At 60.3% G+C, this 19,720-nt stretch overlaps 1 protein-coding gene across 1 annotated transcript in view; it reads right to left on the bottom strand.

The window, feature by feature from the left end:
- Positions 1-1,600: 1,600 nt before the first annotated feature.
- ZC3H4 (zinc finger CCCH-type containing 4) overlaps positions 1,601-19,720 on the bottom strand; it is a 39,162-nt gene continuing 21,042 nt past the window's right edge. Inside the window, exons 7-15 of the mRNA XM_053668352.1 lie at positions 19,529-19,625; positions 19,284-19,420; positions 18,642-18,749; positions 17,176-17,287; positions 16,578-16,687; positions 9,797-10,161; positions 9,265-9,608; positions 6,256-6,507; positions 1,601-5,135 (exon numbers count right to left, since the gene is read on the bottom strand). Of these exons, the coding sequence (XP_053524327.1) occupies positions 3,619-5,135; positions 6,256-6,507; positions 9,265-9,608; positions 9,797-10,161; positions 16,578-16,687; positions 17,176-17,287; positions 18,642-18,749; positions 19,284-19,420; positions 19,529-19,625 (3,042 nt within the window). The 3' untranslated portion in view covers positions 1,601-3,618. The remainder of the gene's footprint in view (positions 5,136-6,255; positions 6,508-9,264; positions 9,609-9,796; positions 10,162-16,577; positions 16,688-17,175; positions 17,288-18,641; positions 18,750-19,283; positions 19,421-19,528; positions 19,626-19,720) is intronic.

The raw sequence follows: 19,720 nt of genomic DNA, 5'->3' as shown, positions 1-19,720 counted from the left end.
CTCTGCAACCACTAATTTACTTTCTGTGTCTGTGAATGTACTGATTCTGGACATTTCATAAGGAAATGGAATCATTAAGTATGTGGCCTTTGTGTTTTTCTCACTAGGCATAATGTTTTCAAGGGTTACTTTGTAGCACGTGGATCAGTACCTCATTCCTTTCTTCTCGTCTTTATCCTCACCTAAGGATATGCTTTTGTTGATTTCTAGAGGAAGGGAGAAGGGGGAGGGAGAGCGATCAGCTGCTCCCATCGGCCCAGAAACTCAAACTCGGTGTGATTAAGGATCCTGAAATGGGAGATTTCCCCGAATCGCCCAATCTCATCGCGAGGGCCTTTAAGAACAGAGACCCTCCCCGTTTGTGGTTGGAGGTGCGCCCACACAGTGAGGGCCAGAGCCACTCAACGCTGCTGGCGTAATGTGAGGGGGCGTGGCCTACGAGGGCAGCCTCTTAAATCTGGAAAAGGCAGGGAAACGATCCCGTTCCTCTGGAGAGGAGAGGCGCCCTGGCCAGTTAGATTTTGGCTGGGGGCGGGGGGGGGGGGGGGGGGGGAGCCCTTGTCACACTTGTGACCTCCAGAACGGCAACTAATTTGTTTTTAAATCATTAACTTTGGAAAGTATATACAGCAGCCGTGGAAAACGAATTCACTGAAACCCAGAGGCCGAAGTCAGTCCCATGGAGACAAGACCTAGTGCTGTTCCCCGTCACATGCTGTCAGGGCCAGAGGTCCTCGGATAAGACGCCTGGTTAACGAGTGGGTGGTGTCCGCTATCACACAGACACCATGGAATCCAAGGTCAAGGTGCCAGCGGGCGAGGCCTGGTGCGCGCTGCTCCCGGGGTCCCAGACGGCTGTATTCTAGCTGCGCCCTCACCGGGCAGACAGGCCAAGGCCATGACGGGGGCGGCTCTGCGGGGGCCTCCCTCGTAAGGGCACCGATTCCATCCTGGGGGCTCCGTCCTCCTGACCAACCAGCCCGATACCATCTCACTGGGGAACGGGTTTCAGTGTATGGATCTTTGAAAAAAATTTAAATTTATTTACCTTTAAAGGGGAAGGGAAGGAGAGAAGGAGAGAAATATCAGTGTGTGGTTGCCTCTCGTGAATCCCCTGCTGGGAACTGGCCTGCAACCCAGGCATGTGTCCTGACTGGGAATTGAACAGCGATCTGCTTTGCAGGTCCACGTTCAATCCACTGAGCCACACCAGCAAGGGCTGGATCTTTTAAAATTTTAAAGAGCTTGAGAGGGAAACATCGATTTGTTCCCCTTTTTAATAAATTCATTGGTCGATGATTCTTGTGTGTGCCCTGACCGGGGCCCACACCCACAACCTTGGTGTCGGGATGACACCCCAGCCAGCCACGCCCCGTGGCCGGGGCCACACTCTGACTTCTCAGGGACACGGACACTCAGTACCGCAGCCAGCTGTCCTGGGCCCTGCCAGGTGGGCCCCGCTGTCTCTCTGTGGAGACTGAGGCCACTGAGGACGGACGTGGCCTTGCGGTGGACGCGCATGGCCGTCTCCCACCCTTCCTGCCCATCCCGAGGTTCGGGGGGCAGGAACCAGAGAGACACCGGAACCACAGGCTTTTTAAAATAACTGCACCCTTTAATGGCAGTAATACAATTATTGGGTTAAGAGAGCACAGGAGAGAGGGCGGGCGGCGCTTCTGGAAGACAGACGGAGTACAAAGGGGCGGAGTGGAGGCATGCGACGTCGTTGTAAAAATACAGTACGTTATATACATATTTGCACCATCAACTTTCAACTCTGAAATAGTATTTACATTTTTGTTACAATCCTGGTTAGATCACAATTTTTCTTTAAAAGCTCGGCCTGGTGGCAAACGAAGATCTGGGGTGAATTCATAGTCCCGTGAGGTTCTTAGGCTGAATATCAAAGAAGGCTCCAGGTTCTATTTCATCCACAAGTTTCCACTTAAAAAAGGTATTTAATTTGCTTTTACAAAAGAAATTTCTCCGGAGAAGAACAAGACCACCGCCGCCACACTGTACGTTCTCACCTGCCGTACAGGCGCCGAGCGCTGCGGCCCCTGCTGGGGGCCAACACCGGTGGCTGAAGAAAAATCTCATGTTTAAAAAAAACAAGACAGAAAAGACACAGACAAACCAAACCAACCCGACCCTCACGCACTGACCCCGTGGGCCTGCCTCTCCCGCCCTCGCCTCTGGCCCCAAACGCAACCATTCGTTTCGGAGCGAGGGGTTTGGTACTGCAGCCTCGTTCACCTCCCACACCAGGGCGCCGGGAGACAGACCCTCTGGCTGGGTCACCAGGCCTCCTCACCCCTGGCAAAGGAGAGACTTAAGCGAGGTGGCTGCGGTGGCCGGACAAGGTGATGGGCAGAAAAGGCTGACGAGGACCGACACGCAGGCGGGAAGGACCCCCCAGGCCACGTCTGGAGGGCGGGCCTCCTCTGGAGCTCGGGGGACAGGGCTGGACCCGAGTGCGACCCGGGGAAGTGGGTGAGGGGGGCAGGACACAGGCTTCTGGCCCCACCCCCCCTGCAGGGATCCTGGCCTCTCCTAGAGAGGACCCAGCAGTCCCGCCCAGCCAGGGGCACTCTCCAGCCCCTCCCTCAGCCCTTCCTACGGAAGCACCCACAAATCCAGCAACCCGACACATCTCCGAACCTGTGAGTTCAGAGCCAAACACCTCGAGCCCCAGGGGCCCTGAAGACACGGCTCGGGCGGGTGGAAACAGCGGAGGGCACGACACTTGGCCAAGAACCCGCTGGGGCTCCTGTGGGGGGGCCTGGGGGCAGCCACACCACGGATCCTCGAGTGGTCCCCAGAGGCGCCAGGGCCAGCACACCGGGCACTCCAGCGCCTGAGGACCAGGACAGCCCCAGCCCAAGGGGAGGCGGGGGCGGCTGCGACAGGACAGGAGCTAATACTGACGGAAAACAGGTCGTCTGCGGACCGTGCCTCCGGGGTGCAGCTCAGGGGCCCGCCCCCCACCCGCCCTGGTTCCTCCAGACCCATCTCTCACCCTGGAGTCTTCTGTCCAGGGCCCAGGTGCAGGGGCAGGGGCAACGGTGGACTCCGGACGGTGGCTCGAGGACCATGTGTGAATCCATGTGAGACGGCAGCAGGAAAGGGCTCGTCTCTCCCAGCCCCGGCAGGTCCCCAGGGCTCTGTCCTTTTTCTTGGACATTTGTTCACCCCCTACCCCCACAGCGGGTCCTGCAACGTGGGTGTACAGAGCCCAGGGCCTGCACAGCACCTGCTCTGTTCCCTTTATCCTGGGGGGGCACAGGCGGAGGGGCCAAGCTGTGCCCAGGAAACCCGCCGGAACCCCCGTTTTCAAGGAGTCCCTGAAAAATCGGGCCGGAGTGCCGGCTGGGCACACGCCACTGTTCCCACGCACAAGCAGGTGCTCCCGGCAGCACTGACCAGAACTGAAGGGAGTTATATACAATTTATCTGTTTTAAAAAGAAAGTATTACCAGAGAGAGAGAAAAGAAAGAGAGGAAGAAAGTAAAGAAAGAACACCCAGACCCCTCCCCCCAGGGTCCCGACTCTGGCTGCTGCACTTAAATATCACCTGGGAAGGGTGGGGTGCAGGGGCCGCTCCGCCCCAGCGTAACACTACTGGCAGAAGGGGGAGGCAGTGGGGTCAAAACCTTTAAAAACATCTTTCAGGGACCCTGCGTCCTGCTCGCCCTCACGGGCCGGGCTGTTGCCAGCGAACGGGCTCCCAGAGCCCGCCTTTGGCGCTTGCTTCACAGTCCCGAAGAGGGTGGGCACCGGCAGGTTGTGCACCCCGGGCTGAGGCGGGGTGCCCTCCGGGGGCGCGGCGCCCGTGGCAGCGGCTGGGGCTGCAGCAGCCTTGGGCCGGGGCCTGTTGTAGCTGTTGTATCTGTCTGTGGCCGTGGCCGCGCCCCCATCCGCCCCAGACTTCCCTGGCTCCGGCTGCTCCAGGGCAGACTTTCGGACAAACGGGGGCTCCTTGGCCTTGGCGGCGGAGCTCTTGCCGTTGCCCTCGGGACCCTTTGGCTGGGCACCCACGTCAACGGCTGGCTCTGCGGCTTTACCACCCGCGTTGGGAGTCCTGGGGTCGTAGAGGCTGATGCCGCTCAGCACGCTGCTCTGCCCGCTCCCGCTGCCCTGGCCCAGCCCACCGGCCGCGAGCACCCGGGGGTCATAGGGAGCAGTGGCCGGGGGAGAGGACTCCCCACTGGGGCTGGCGGCTGGAGAGGGAGCTTCGGCAGGGCTGGGCTTGGCAGCACGGGCGGAGGCAGCAGAGTCTGCCGTTTTCTGCAACCGAGGGTCGGTGGGGGCCTTCCGTACCCGGGGGTCACTGGGCTTGTCGCTGGGGCCGGGGGTGGTGGAGGGGCCTACAGCATTGACAGTCTTGAGGATGCGAGAGAGGAGCTCGAAGTCGGGCAGGCCGGAGCCGGACGAGCCGGGGTCCGTGGAGGTGCCCGGGCGCTGCCGGGCGTTGGGGGCACCCGCGGTGGCGGCCCGATGCAGCCTGGGGTCCAGCGCAGGCATGGACTGCAGGGCTGCGGGGACGGGGGGCACGTCCTGCTTGGGGATGGGCAGGGGGATCAGGTCCTCCGGGTTCCAGAGCACGGTGCGGGCGAAGCTCGGCTTGCTCAGGGTCACATCCTTCTTGATGTGGCTGAACTGCTGCAGCTGCGACCTGGGGTCCCGCAGCGGGTGCCCCGGGAGGGGGTCCAGGGGAATGTTCACGGCCTTCTCCCGCAGGGCCCGCTCCCCTTCCTCTTCTTCTGCAAGGGGTGGTCCAGACCCCTTGGAGCCGCTGGGGCCTGCAGGACTGGAGTGAAGGCCGCCTTCGGGCTTGGGGGCAGGCAGGGAGCGAGCCAGCCGAGGGTCGGAGGGCCCCGTGTCGCCTGGGCCCGAGCCGCTGGAAGCCTCCGCATGGCGGGTGAGCCTGGGGTCCCGGCTGAGGCGGGGGTCGGCCAGCCGGCCTCCCGTGGGGTGTCCCTTCTGCAGGCGAGGATCCCCCAGCCCACCGCCGCCCAGCTCCCCGACGGAAGCCTGGGGTCGGCTGGATGTCTGCTGTCTCAGAGTCTTAAGGATAGAGGTGACGCTGCTCCCACCCTCGTCCTCGTCACTTGAGTACCAGTTTCCAGTGTCACCTGAGAAAGAGCAGAGGAGCAGGGAGGGTGAGCGGCCACCACCGCCAGCACAGCACCAGCGCCCTGGGACCCCACACCCCACCGCAGCCCACCCGGGCCCACCCTCCTCTGCCCCTCCCCACTCGGAGCCTCCCTTCCCCTCCCTGAAGCGCCCGTCCCCCTGGGCTGCCTGCGCACACGGCCGGTGCACTTGGGCGGGCCGGGCACCGACCTGGCAGGTCCCTGGCTCACAGGCTCCGTCCCTGGACCCTCCCCCGTGTGTCCGCACTGTTCTAAGCGCTTTGCCTCATCAACCCTCACAACCACCTGGAGGCAGTGTTATTATCAGGCCCATTTGACAGATGAGAAAACAGGCATGAACGGCGCCCTGAGACGGGGGCAGAGCAGGACTGAGCTGACTCCAGGCCTAGGGCCCACTGCCACCTCCTCACTCTGGGGCAGCCTCGGGCCCCGGCGTGGCGGCCTGTGAGCAGCTGCCACTGACTGGGCTCTCGCTGTGCTTGGGGCCCGCAGACACTCGCCCCCAGGCCCCCAACACGCCACCTGCTTTCTGGGGAAGGGTGATCACCAGCTAAGAGGCAGGGCTGGGCGGGCAGACCAGGAACTAGCAAAGTCCAACCTCCTAGGCAGATAAAACCAGAGCCACCAGGAGAGGCAGTTGGCCCCTCATCCCACTGTCCCCACTTACTCCTGGGCTCTTGTCATGGCCACCGTGGCCTCTGGCTTCAGGTTGTGAACACAATTTGTCTGCCCCACCTCACCCCGGTGGATGCCACCAAGCCACCACACAGCCCCACGCCACTCAGCAGCTGTGTGCGACCCTGATCGTTCCTGGTCACGTCAACACCTACCACCAACCTCCAGGGACTGGCCCGCCCCTCCTCCACGGGGCCAGGGTTTCTCCTGACCCCCAAGGCCCAGAAGGGCAGCCCTGACTTCGTTTTCTCAGGACACGCGGAGCCCCAGCCTGACTTCACAGCCCGAGGCGGGGGCCCTCCCTGGCCGCAGGCTCCGTGCTGGCACAGAGTCCGATCTGGACGCTCCCCTCCGCTCCCCTGCACGGCGGCCCGGGAGGGGCTGCGCCGTCGGGGACAGCCCGGCCCCGGGGGAGGACACATGCCTTCCTCACTCTCCCGGTCCTGCTTGCTGCTCTCAGCCAGCCTCCTCGCTCTCTCCTCCTCCTCCTGCTGCTTCTGCCGGATCCTCAGGTACAGGGCCCTCTGGGCTGAGGGCAGGAAGTCGGGGACACCGGCGCCCGGCTTCGGCCGGCCTGGGGGCCCTCCCTCAGAGAAGCTGTCGGGCTCCAGAGGGTGCTCGGGGAAGAGGTGCTCCCCAGGCTCCCCCGGCAGCTCTTCGTAGTGCCCGTAGTCCTCTGTGGCAGGGAAGAACCGAGGGTTCGTGTCGGGGAGGGCCGAGGTGCCAGCTCCAACCCGCCCAGGCCCCTGAGCAGAGAGCCGCCCCGTGGGATGGCGATGGCGATGCGTGAGGATGCGCAGCCCGCCCCTTCCTGCCCTCCTGGGCGTCCCCAGGGAAAGCCCCGCAGCGGGGGACAGAGCGGCTAACCAAGGCGCGGCTGGGATGAGAATGGGGTTCACAGTGAGGTTTAGTGACACGGGCAAATGCCATGACATGGAAACAGGGCGGGACACCAAACGGATGTTTGTAAAATGCAAAAAGGAGGCTTTGGAAAAACAGACAGAAAACAGTCCCTTTGGGAATGAGACTTGGGACAGAGGGACAGAGAGATCTTTTCACTTCTACTCCACACACTCTGACCTGTTTGAATCATTTGCCACGAGCACCAGTTTTACAGTTTGTAATAATGAAGACAAACACTGCACCACGTAATTTTAGGCCCTGGGAGTTAACCGGGGGAGTCAGGCCGTAAGGAAAGAAGGGATACACCACAGAGCCACTACGCTGTCGACCAAGAAGCTCGTGGCGGTTCCTTCTGCTCCTGCCCTCTGGGTGTCTGACCCGCCGTACGTGGGGAGGGGTCGAGAGACTGCCGGATGGGGACAGGGGACCTGGAGACCGTGCGTGCGCGTGGGTGTGGGAACATGCCGGTCGGTGCTGCCCTGCGGCACGCTCTGCAAGGACGAGATGTGCCACACGGCCGCCACTGTCCTCCTGGGCCCAGTGCACAGCTGCAGCGTGGCCAGTGCTACCTCGACGGGGAGCCTGTGATGTAATTTAAATTAAGTGCCTGGGATTCCAATTGTTAAGTGGGTAAATGTTTCACATACAAGGCATAAAGCTGACAGTGAAAGGTCACGCTCTTCTAGCCCTTGAACTGTGCAGCTCGTGGCCTTGACGGGTAAAAGCCTGGTCTAGTCCACACCCTGGCTCAGGGCTGGGACACTCGGGGGACAGGTCCCCTGCCCCCTGCACGAAACTTTCCCTCAAGAGCAACTCGGTGGCAGTGCACCTGCGAACGTGGCCATGCCTCACATGACATCCTGGACAACTTCTGCGACTTTAAGCAGAACACAACCAAACCAGTGTTACCGGAGGCTAACGATGCAGACAGAAGCTAAGTTTCCAGAGCACCTCAGGAGCATCACCACAGAGTGGCGTCGAGTGAGACGTCACCGGAGGACCTGTGTCACTGCAGACCACTGGGCTGCACGCTCCAAGGGCAGGTTCCCGAGGTAGGAGCGTGAGCGAATGACTCTAGGCCCAGACTTGCCCTCCTTCTGCACCCAGCCCTGTGGTGGGCACGTCTCACAGACGTCGTCACAGGTGGGTGGGATTGCGGGAGCCTCCCCCCCTTTTCTCACTCAGAACTTGTCACTGTCTCTCTAAAGCCCCTGCTCTGCGCCCCAAACACCTGCTCTCTCGGCTTCAAACACCAGCCAGATGCCAGAGATGCTCACTGACCGCCGGCCTGCTTGGCTCCAATCCCCACAACAGGTCCACACGCTGTCACAGGGCACCTCACGCTTCCTGTGGCCAAAGCACTGGTGCGGCCCCCACCCGCTGGGCTCCCTCCTGCTGGACTTCCTGGCCAGGGACAGCACCGGTGCCCGTGGGGTGACTGTGCTCACAGCCAGCGCCCCCGCCACGCCTGCCTGCCATGTAATGCACACACGGGGAGTCACGCTGGGCCCGTGGCACCATCTCCAAACCAAGGAGCCAGCTCTGCTTCTCTCCTGCCACCCCCTGGCTGCCACCCACCGCGCCTCAGCCAGGATGCCCACAGCAGCCCGGAGCTCCCCTGGTCCCACTCCCACCTCACCACCCTCCGCTGCCACCTGTCTGCCTTCCAATGGGCCACCTCACCACGAGGACAGAGACCCCCTCTCACTGGGACTTTTTTCTATTCCTCCAACTCCAAGGCACCTGCTGCCTTTGCTTTTCTCAAACAAGCCGACTGCCCGGGCCTCCGCCCCACTGTGCCTCCAGCCCCTCACATCCCACTCACCCCCAGTCCCCTCTCAGGGGCCTCTGCCCACTGGCCCCGCCAGAGCCAGGCCCGCCTGCGGCCTCCATCCTCACTCTCCCTCAGCGCCCTCGGTCCCTCCCAGCGATGGCCAGAGCTTCACTGCTCCACCCACTCAGATGCCCCTGAGGCCAGGGCTGTGGCGGCTCACCGGCTCTGGCACCGGGGCCGGAGTAAGCCGGGAGGCCCCGGGCACACCCCACCCTTCCCGCAGGCTGTGTGCTACCTCCTAGGGCCGCAGCATCATCGTTACTGACGCCGGTTCTTATTTTAGTGAGAAAGGAAAAAGGAGAGGAGGAAGGAAGATGGTCAGACGTGAGAAGAGGACTAGCAGAACCACAAAGCTGCCACCGGCAGCCCCAAACCAAGGATTACTTGGAAGGAAGCTGCTCTGATGAGGTCATTTCAACCTCTCAGCCCAGCACCGGCCCGCACCTGCCCCTCTGAGCTCCCGCACCCCCAATGCCAGGGCAACAGGCAAGATGTCTGAGAAACCAGAATTATGGTGACGATGATCGTACTAGTCCTCCTGGCCTCAACAGGGTAGTGACTCTGCCACGAACAACATTCAGCCACTCACGGGACAGAGATGGAGTGGAGCCGTGCTCCCACACGCTGGGTGAGGAGCCCTCCCCGCGCTGCACGGTGCGTGCCCAGCGGCCCCGCCCACCCACGGGGCCTGCGTACCTGCATCCCCCATGAGTCCCGGGTCCATCTCCATGCCTTCCTGCTGCTGGTAGTAGTTTTCATAGAAGTTCTGGGCTGGTGGGATAGGGGGCATCATTCCAGAATGTGGGGAGTCTCCGGGGCCATAGGGCATCATTGGGGGGCCGCCAGGTCCCATCGGCGGGCCGGGGTTCATGCCAGGGCCCATCGGCATGTCGGGGTGCATGTCGGGGTGCATGTCCGGGTGCATGTCGGGATGCATGTCAGGATGCATGTCGGGATGCATCGGACCCCCCATCGGCCCCGGGGGTCCCATATTGGGCCCAGGGCCCATAGGCCCCGGGGGTCCTCCGGGTCCAGGGAACCTAGAAGGAGGAAACAGGGCCTGTGAGAGGGGCTGTGGAAAAAGGGTGGGGCCACACCCCCAAGGAGACATGGAGGCCTCGGTGTGGTGGGCAATGGGGGGCTCTGCCAGGGCCTCCAAATGTTTTGGAAAACGGCTGTGCACGGACTGGCAGGGCGCCTGGCTCACAGTGACAACCCTGGTGCTCACCTCACACCCAGCTTCTCGGCCAGCTGCCCCGTGGGACGCACCACGATCTCAAACAAGGAAGGGATCTTCTTGTTGTACATGTCCTGCTGCTGCTGCAGCTGCTGCGGGGACAGTGGCTCGTGCACTGGCATGGGCATCTGCGGGGGCCCGGGCGGCGGGGGAGGGGGTGGGGGCGGGGGCGGGGGGCCGCCCTGCATGGGCCTGCCGTTTGGAGAGGTCGGGGCCGGAGGGCCGGGGGGCCGGGGTGGGGTGGGCAGCAGGCCCACACCGGGCGGTGGCTTGGGCAGGGGGTTGATGCCCTGCTTCTTCAGTTCCTCGACTTCCTTCTCGTCCTCGGCGCCGGCCTCCGCGTCATCAGCCAACATCTGCGGAGGGAAGGGCAGAGGGAGTGGCAGTCAGAGGGGACGGGAGCAGGGCTGGGCAGGCCTCCGTGCGAGGAGCTGGGTGTGCTGAGCTCACCAGGCCCTGAGCGAAGCCCTCACAGCACGGGGCCAATGACCACAAAGCCTCTTTGTCACAAAAATCATCACCCCACCCCGCTGCCACATCCGCTGTGAGTAGTGGGCGGGGAGGGGGACCCATTTCTGTCCTGTAGCAAAATGCACGTAACATGAAAGGTGCGACAATTTCACCACTTTGAAGTGTACAGTTCAGTGACATTAAACATATTCATGAGATGATCCAACTACCACCTCTCTTTAGTTCTAGAACTTTCTACCCCCCAAAAGAAACCCCTACTCGTAAGCGGTCACTCCCCACTCCCCCTCCCTCCAGCCCCTGGAAACCACTCATCTGCTCTGTGTCTCTAGAAATGTCCTGATTCTGGAGGTTTCACAGAAAGAAGACCCTACAACGTGGGGTCTTTCGTGTCTGGCCTCTGCCGCCCAGAATGATGTGTTCGAAGTTCGTCCACACTGTAGCACGTGCCATCTGTCACAGCGGGCCAGCACGGCACCAGCCGTTTGGACTTGAAGGGCCTCTCACTGCACTTGCCATCAAAGCCCAACTCCTCACGGGGACCCCCAGGGCCCAATGGGGCCAGGTTCTCGGAAGCCATGCAGCACCCAAGTGGCTTCGTTTCCTCCCCAGGCACCCCAGACTCCTGCACCCCAAGCACCCGGCCCCACGTCAGTCTGCCCGATGCCAAGCCGTCCCCCTGCAGGGCCCAGCCTGCGCCCCAGGCAGGGGTTCCTCCCTCCATTCCTAACTGTGGACGCCCCGTCGCCACAGAGGGTCTCCTGCGTTCACCACGGGAACACCGCCAGCCCCCTCGCGGAGCTGCGCACGCTCTGACTGATGGTGTGTTCTGCTGCTACACCTGCTCATTCCTGGCTCCCCCAAAGGCTGTAGCTGCAGGAGGGCAGGGCCGTTCTAGGCCCTGAGGTGCCCCAGTGCCCAGCACAGAGCCTGAGATGGGGCACGCGGACAATTCCAGACTCTGGGTTTGCACAGAACGTCGTACCAGTCGGGATCCTGTGCACGGCCTTGGGAAACCTCACAATGTTGGCCTTCACCTGGTGTCTGGGAGCCATGATTTCCAGAGAGTTCTCAGCATTCCCCGACTAGTAAGGGGGCTCCCCGTGCCTCAACTCTACAATGTGCTTTCTGCTGAGCACCCCCTTCCCTTCTGGGGGTCGGGAACGCGGGCACATGCCTGGGAGGGGCTGCCCACTTGTCCAGGCCCTAACGGAAGCTCCTGGGCCCTGAGTCTCTAGCGTGCGTCTACCCAGGGAAGGTGGACATGCGGGTGGCAGAGGTGGGACCTCCTGGCGGGTGCCAGGCAGTTCTTGGCTTCCCTCTCTCCCCTTATGATCGGCAACACTGTCTGGACCCTGGACAGCGGAGCACAGGAAGGATCTGGCTTCCAGGGGATGAAAAACTTGGAAAGCTGATCGGTGGACAACGTTTTTGTCCCTTCACGTCCTGTCACTCGAGGAGTGGCCTGTGTGGACCCGCTGACTGGGAACGTTTTCACAGGTGCCCGCTGCGCTGTGGAAAACGCCGCCCAGGACCAGCCGTGCAGGAGAGAGCCCAGGGCCGTGGTGCCTTCTGTGGGGGTGGGGAAACCCCCGCCTCACTGCCCCCACGTTCCCATCACTCTCCCCCCTCCCAGCAAATCGGCCCCTTTCAGTTCCTCTACTGGGTGTGCAACTGTTGCTCAGGTCGCGCCCCCTGCCTGGTACATGCCTCCCTCACGCTTTACTTCCTGCCCAGCACGCCCTGGGTGCTGACGCAGCACCAGCTCCTCAGCAAGCCTCCCCTGAACGCCCACCTGCGGGGGAGCCCCCGGGCTCCATGGTCACTCTGTGGCCCCGACCCTGGTGTGCAAGCAGGCCCTGCCCAAAGTTCGGATCCTGTCTCTTCATCACTGCGCCCCTAGTGCCCAGGACAGTGCCTGGCAGCAACTAGGCACTGCCACACATTTGGTGGCTAAGTGAGCGAGGAACACAAACAGGGCAGAGCAGCAGGGCAGGCAGTGGGCGCACAGAGTACCAAGGAGCGAAGGCCGTGACCAGCCGACTCTGCGGTGTGGCGCTCCTCTCCGGCCTTGGCCGCACGCCAGCCTGCGCTGCAGGGCCATCCCTGCCTGGCTGCTCCCCGTCCACAAGCCCCACGTCCCTGCCCCTGCCAGGCCCTGGGGTACAGCTGACTCCTCCCTCCTCCCCACACCCAAGCCCTGGCCTGGCTCGGGTGCTGTCTCACCCGGGGCTTCCTGTCTGGTCTCCTCACCACTCCGCACACCAGGAGAGCCACTGTCAGTCACAGTGATGGCTGTGCCCCTGCTCTGCTAGATCCTATCAAAGGCAACTCAATACCCTCAGGGGAAAGGCAAAACTTAGCACGGCTGTACCTCACTAAACAGGAACAAACTCGACAACGACCTTCTCCCCAGACATGCCATGCTCCCTGCACCTCCCCAGCTCCTGCAGAGACTGCGCCGTCCATTCTCCCCTTTTCACCCCCCAGGACACCCATCCTTCCTCCAGGTCCCCTGACACCAGCCTCCCGAGAGCCTCCCACATCCCTGGACAAGGTGCGCCTGTGACCAACGCGGCGATCTTTTCCCTGCCATTCGCTGGCGTGGAGCACGGCGCTGAGTGCATAGGGGGCACCAGTCTCCCGTCAGCAGAAGGACCTGCAACTCTCCCACACAAAACAAGCTCTGCGAGGGCAGCACCGCTCCTAAACGCCCATCCCTGGGGCCTGCCTGCACCCAGCACTTTGGCCTCTCACCCCTCCTGCGCTTAGGGCTTCGGTCCCCATCCACGCTGGGTAGGAGTCTGACCTTGCACGCCACGCGGCCTGCTGGCGGCTGGAGAACAGGCCCTCCCATCCCAGGACTTAGCCTCCCCGACCCCGCGGTCAGGCCCCACGACGTCCCGATGAGGACTCCTCTCGGACACAGACCAGCCCTGCTGCACCCACTCACTGGCTCCGCCCCTGGGTCTCGAGTGCTGCTTCTGAGGCAGGGGCTGAAGTGCATCTGTGCCCAGATGCTGACACCTAACACACGAGTCACGTGTGAAACACGAGAAAACGTCGTTCCCACCAGAAAAGCCGAACCCAGTCCAGCCGTGTGTCTTCCTCAAAGACGTTGTGGAGGGGCCTCTCCAGCAGTGAGGACAGGCTCCCAGGACCCCGTCCTCTGGTGAGACAACCAGGGCCTAGGGGGTACCACAGCTGCTCCACCGGGCCTCATACAGAGTGACCCAGGAGTCCCGGATCCGCCACACCCACAGACGCACAGGGCACACAGGCCAAGGCCAATAAGGCCAAAGAAGCAGGCTCATACCAGCTGGTTAAAGATTCTGAATTTCTTCCCTGAGGATCGCGGTTCGATTCCCAGCCAGGGCACACACCTGGGCTGCAGGCCAGTTCCCAGCAGGGGACACACGAGAAGCAACCATACATTGATGTTTCTCTCCTAGTCTCCTTCCCTTCCCCTCTAAAGATTAAAAAAAAAGATTCCAGATTTCTTCCCCAAACTGGGACCGAACCAAGTGCTCTTCACCTGACGGCTGGATACAGACTCACACCCTCCACACAGCGGAGCACCCCCCCCATCAGGGACGCACGGTACCCCGCACTGCTGCACTCCCCACGAGCTGGGTGCATCTCCAACGCACCACGCCCAGTGAAAGAAGCCAGCTTCAAAACATACACACGTTTTAAAAACAAACAAGCTAACTAAAAACACATACGCGTTTCTAACAGCCACGTACTATATAAACTTACTTACACAACACTCTTGAAAAGGTAAACTGTAGCTACGGAAACAGACCAGTGGCTGCCAGGGGCTGGGGCGGTGTGGACCATCGGGGGCGCAGAGGAGTTCTGGTGACGGAACGGCCGCAGGACTGTCTGCAAAAGTGCCAGAACTGCGCCTTAAACAGGCACATGCCCAGTGGGCAGGGAGGGGGACCCTACCGGCAACAAACTAGACCTCGGAAACCTGACTGCAAAACGATGACGTGTGACTGAGGGACTTGAGGGCGGAGAACCACAAGGAACACAACCTATGTTCACGTGATTCGAGAAAATGCACACACCCCCGAGGATATGGACCAGAGAGAGAACACGTGACGGGGTGAACGGGGCGGTCTGGTGGGGGTGCTCTGCGTCGGTCCTGCCAACCGCTCTCATGTGAAAGTCTGCGTCCAGCCCAGGGGCAGGCAGGCCTCCCAGCCTGGAGGGGACGGACAGCCAGGAGGAGGTGTCCGGACAGACAGAGGGTCGCTGGGGAGTGGGGAAATGAAGCGGAAGGACATGCGCACGGACGTTTCAGGACAGGGCAGCACGGCGCGGGGCTGGGCGGCGTGGCCACGCGGACCCTGGCCCCAGCGGACCGCTAATCGGGAGGAGGAGATGGCAGCGGTGCCTCTGTCGGGGTCAGTGCAGGCCCCGCCAAAGGCACAGGGGGAGTTTCACCTTCCGGCCACACGCCTTCGACCCTAGAGCGGTTTTCTAGGTTCTGTGCTCATTTTTAGCCCTCTGAGACTGGACCCAATACAGGGGTGACATCAACGCTTTCAGTGTTCGTGAGCAGAAGCTGCAAGGCGCTCCTGTGTTTGCTCTGGGTTTTCGTCAGGGTGCCCAGGGCTGTGCTGTCCCATGTGGTGGCCACCGGCTTTCTGTGACCACTGGGCACCTGCACCGTGGCTGTGACGCCAGATTCCGGAGGCATAGTACCTGTCCCCCAAATCTTACTTTTTTCCGTCACTTGTTACTTGCTACAATGACATTTTCAACATGAATATATTGAGCTAAATATATTGTTAAAGTGTGCATGTTTCTTTCCATCTTTTTAAATGTGGCTACAAGGAAATTTTCCATTAAATATGTGGTAGCCTGTGATTTACAAGACTGTCCACTTCAGTCACTCTTGACCTTTCTCTGTCCACAGCATATAAGCTGCGCAATCATCACTAAAACCTTTTTATTGAAATTGTGCCACAAACCTAGCAGGTGGAGAGTTAAAAACACAAAACAAAAACAAAACCGTGGCTCCAATGTCTTTCTAGTTGGATAGCGCTGGTCTAGAACGTGGACTCTGAGCCCCCAGCAGGGGGCAGCCTCAGCCAGCGTTTGTCCAGCTAGTGAGGCAAGGAGTCCGGTGACTCTGCCCACTGCTGACCACATGAGAAAACCCACGGCCGTTAGCGATCTACTGACCACAAAACTCTGGTCCCAGGTATTGGGCTCCACAAAGGCCCAGGCAAGTGAGAACCTGCCCCAACTTCCCCCTCCTCTGCCCGAGAAGCAGATGGCCCCCTGCCCTTCCTGTGCACGGCTCCCCCCACCCCTCGGGCAGTGCCAGCAGCCGTTTAAACAGAGCGGTCGCCTGTGGGTAGGTCCATCAGAGTGATGAACTCCATCCTTTCCATTCTTTTTTATTTTTATTTAATCCTCACCTGAGGACATTTTTTCATTGCTTTGAGAGAGAAACATCAAGGGCAGAGCGAAACACTCCGGGGCAGGGACGAAGACCAGCCTAGGCACTACGTAGGTGCCCTGACCTGAGTCGTACCCATGACCTCTCAGTTACGAGACGATGCTCCAACCGAGCCACACTAGTCGGGGCTCGAGCCTTTCCATTTTTTTTTCTTTTAAATTATTTTTTACCCTCCCATTCTTAAAAAATAGCCAACTCCTCCAAGCATCTGCCAACTAGAAGGCAGGAGAGCCTCAGTTTGAAAGGATACATTCTCTCAGGTTCCCCTGATGCATCAGGAAACCGAGGCCAGGACATTGGGGCTCCCAGAGTCCTAAAGCCTCTCGGAGAGAAAACCAGATCCTAGGGTGAGCCTCAAATGTCACCTGATGTGTCTGAAAGCCCTGACACCTCACCTGGCGACGAAGTGTCCCACCAGCCCTGACCCTCCAGTTCCCCTGTAACATTTCTTACTGGTTAACAGAATCCTTAAAACTCAGATGCAACCATTTGACTTTGCCATTAACACGCAGCCCACCCCAAGCCTCCTCTCCTCATGTGCCAGGGGCTCTCTCTGAAGGACTGACAAGTCACACCAGACAGCACTCCTTTTACGCGGCTGCCCCAGTGAAAACTGCACCGGCTGGAGATACGACGCATGCGTGACCACCCCACTGGCCCTGCGGGTGAGAACAGTCCCCTTGCCTCCTTGAAACGGCCCAGCTCCAGATCAGTGGGACTGGGAATCCCGGCCCCGCACACAGGTCGGCTGGCGGTCTGCAGAGCCGAGCCGACGACGCACACAGCTTCCGGTTCCAGTCACCACAGCCGACGCCACCCCCGACTTACCTTATCCAAGAGCTCTCTGGTCTCCTCGGTCAGAGGGTCGTGGGAGAACATGCAGTCGTCCCCATTGATGCAGTTCCCGGTCGTGTGGTACAGCTTACACGGAAAGTCACGTTCACAGCAAGTTAAGGCAAATGCTTCGCCTCATGGAACCCTGAGGGCAGAAGCCCACCCCCTGAGTTTAGGAGATGAGGCAGCTGAAGCCCAGAGATGATAAGACTGCTACTACACAGTGCTCCCCGCCCACCACGCCGGCCCCCGAATCCTCACGGCACACGAGTAGGGCAGTGCACCAGTGGGCTGGAGGTCACGCGACCCGCTGGAAAGGTCTCAGGAAGGTACCAGGTAACAGCGTGCAGCCAGTCTCAGGGGCGTACATTAAGAGAAGACAACACGTGTGCCGCGGCTCACGCATCTGCAGGGCGGACTGCGGGCCCGTCAGAGGATGGATGTGAGGGTGGAGTGAGATGCGGACGGGCAGAACCCCTGGTCCAGGGCTGGAAGGGAGCACAAGAGCCAACGCAGCGAGGTCCCCTGTATCACCGCCCAGCGGTGGCGTTCTGCCCCCTCGCTCGGAGCAGACGTGGGCACCAAAGGATATCATGCATGTAGGGGCAGTTCTCCGCTCTGGCACAGAACCCGGTGATGTAAAACTTGCACAGCTCTCGCTTCTTTGGTAGCTCGATGTCGTGGCTGAAATTACAGTGGTCTCCCTGGAGGAGAAGCAGGGGAGCGGTCAGGCTGTGGTGCGGGGAGCCACTCTGCCACCGCTGTCAAGACACAACGAGTCCCCCGCTTCCCTCCGGAAAGGGCAGGTTTCCCACCACTTCCCCCTCTGACCGAGTGTGCTCCCCCCTCAGGCCGCTGCCCGCCCCCACACCCCCAGTCCTGTCTCCAGTCCATTGCCTTTCACTGCCTCCTAACTCTTCCCTCTTCCCGACCCTTCTTTCTCTTTTATCTCTTCATTTTCACTGTTTGCTGCATGGCAGCCAGTATCCAGTCCCATGCTTCCTCCCAACAGAACCCCAGTTTTGTTCAGGAAAGAATGAGCCCAACTGAAAATACTCCATTTCCCAGCTTCCCTGAAAGTTCCAGCCATAAGAACAGGCAAAACTCCCCAGGGACGACGACACTGCCTCGATCCCCTCCACCCATTTCCCTGCCTCTCAGCCCTTAGATGTGATGCCTGGAGGAACGGCAGCCATTGTGCAAACATGAGGACAAAAGCCACATGCTTAGAAGTGGCAGAAGAGAACCCAGGAGCGCGGGACCCCCAGGGTGCCCCTGAGCCTACACGGCCTACCGGCCCAGACTCTGTTCTGAGGGAGAAACACTGTGCGTTTAAGCCCACGGAACTGCATTTTCATTATCTGTAGCTGGACACGATTCAAACACAGCACCCAGGTGAATGGCTACTCATTTCTCTTTGTTTACATGTACTATAAGTTTCTAAAAATAGTAGGAATTGTACAATAAGGAGTGTTTTATATCACACACACATTTGCTTGAAACACACAGTTTTCTAAGATGCAGACAGAGGTGCGGGAATCCCTGGGTGCGTGTGCCCCAGTACCTGCCCACCACCACTAAACGGGAATGAAACGCCACCCGACTGAACTAACGCTGGGTTACACTGTTTCCTAAGAAATTCTCTGGTCACTGGTCCATCTTAGGGCATTAAATTCTGCTGTCAAGTTCGAGGCTGGCCTGATTCCCACACCTCCTTTCCTATAAACATCTCAATAATTCCTTTTCCAACATTAAAGTTCAATAACTAATCAGAATACGTTACATTTTGCATTAACATCAATCCTAACATGACAAGGCTTGAGGCCCTAGTTGAAAACTGTGGCCAAAAAGATTCCCCCCAAACCAGAAGACTCCAGGTATGTTATGCTGCTCCGGCCCCAGCCCCTCTGAGAAGGTGTGCAAGCCTCCCAGGCCCCACGGGCACCTCTTGGTAGCCGATCCGTCCCGCCCAACCTGAGCACACCCCCAGCAAGCGTGGCCTCCCCCCCCCCAGAGGCGGCCACCACGCTGCAGGCACCAGGTCCTGCGGCCCCTTACCCAGGTGCACCGCCCCTCCACGAAGTATTTGCAGATGACTTTGCCTTTCTTATCGGACTGCTGGTGGGGCTTGTCATGATCACTCCTCCGGTAGCTTCCACCGCCGTCCTGTTAGGAACATGGAGAGTGACTGTAACAGGGAATGACAAGGAGGGACAGCCGGCCAGGTGGAGGTGATCTCTGAGTGAGTGGGAGCAGCAGGGGCTGGCTGGCGAGGATGGCCACAAGGGGTCTTTGCCCCAGGACAGGGAATGCTAGCACGGGACAAGAAAAGCCCTGGCCATCGGAGCTGCTGGCAACGGAGACCCGTGCGCACCTGTGCGGGACGCGTCCACCTCCCAGGGGCACAGGCGCCTCCCGTGAGACTCCAGGGCCACCTGGGCAGGTCACAGCGAACCCTCCGAATCTTAGGGACTCATCCTGGTGACTACAGGGGCTACACAGACATGACTTTAAATACAGGGTCTCCCCAGCAGCTTGAGCCCCAGGAGGGATGATTAGTGCTTCTCAACCCTGCGGGGAACAGCTGCTGGGAGCAGGGGGACAGGGCCGGCCTCAGAGGACGACTCATTAAAGGAGAAAAAAGAAACCCGAGAAGGGGCCCGGCTAAACGCATCAGATCAGAACGGAGAGCCGACTCACGCCCATGTCGTCGTCGTAGAAGTCGTCGTCGTCGTTCATGCCCTTGTTCATCCCGCCTCGGCCGCCGCCTCGTCCTCGGCCCCGGCCCATCCCTTTGCCTCGACCTCGGGAACCCCGGCCACGGCCTCGACTCAGCCCTGCAGAGGAGAGAAACAGTGCCGACTGCTGACTCTCCCCAGAACCCAATTCCGACAGCTGCCACAGTAACTCCCACCAACTTGTCACCTCCCGGGCCCCCTGCCCACCTCGTCCTCGGCCGTCCTTGGACCGGCGGTACTGGTTCAGCTCCTTGGAATAGTCGTCATAATCATCGTCTCCCATGGGCTCCTCACAGTCTCCATACTGGAATTTCCGAAAGGAGAAGGGAGGTCAGGCAGGGAACAATGAACACTGTCCCTAACTGCATTCTGCCCCCTTTGCCTCTGTTTCAAGGACAA

The sequence above is a fragment of the Artibeus jamaicensis genome, unplaced genomic scaffold, assembly GCF_021234435.1.
Source record: "Artibeus jamaicensis isolate MK-2021 breed Jamaican fruit bat unplaced genomic scaffold, CSHL_Jam_final contig_1526, whole genome shotgun sequence".
NCBI classification, from domain to species: Eukaryota; Metazoa; Chordata; class Mammalia; order Chiroptera; family Phyllostomidae; genus Artibeus; species Artibeus jamaicensis.
The sequence above is the reverse complement of the archived record's forward strand: the minus strand, read 5'-3'. Positions and strand labels throughout refer to the sequence as shown.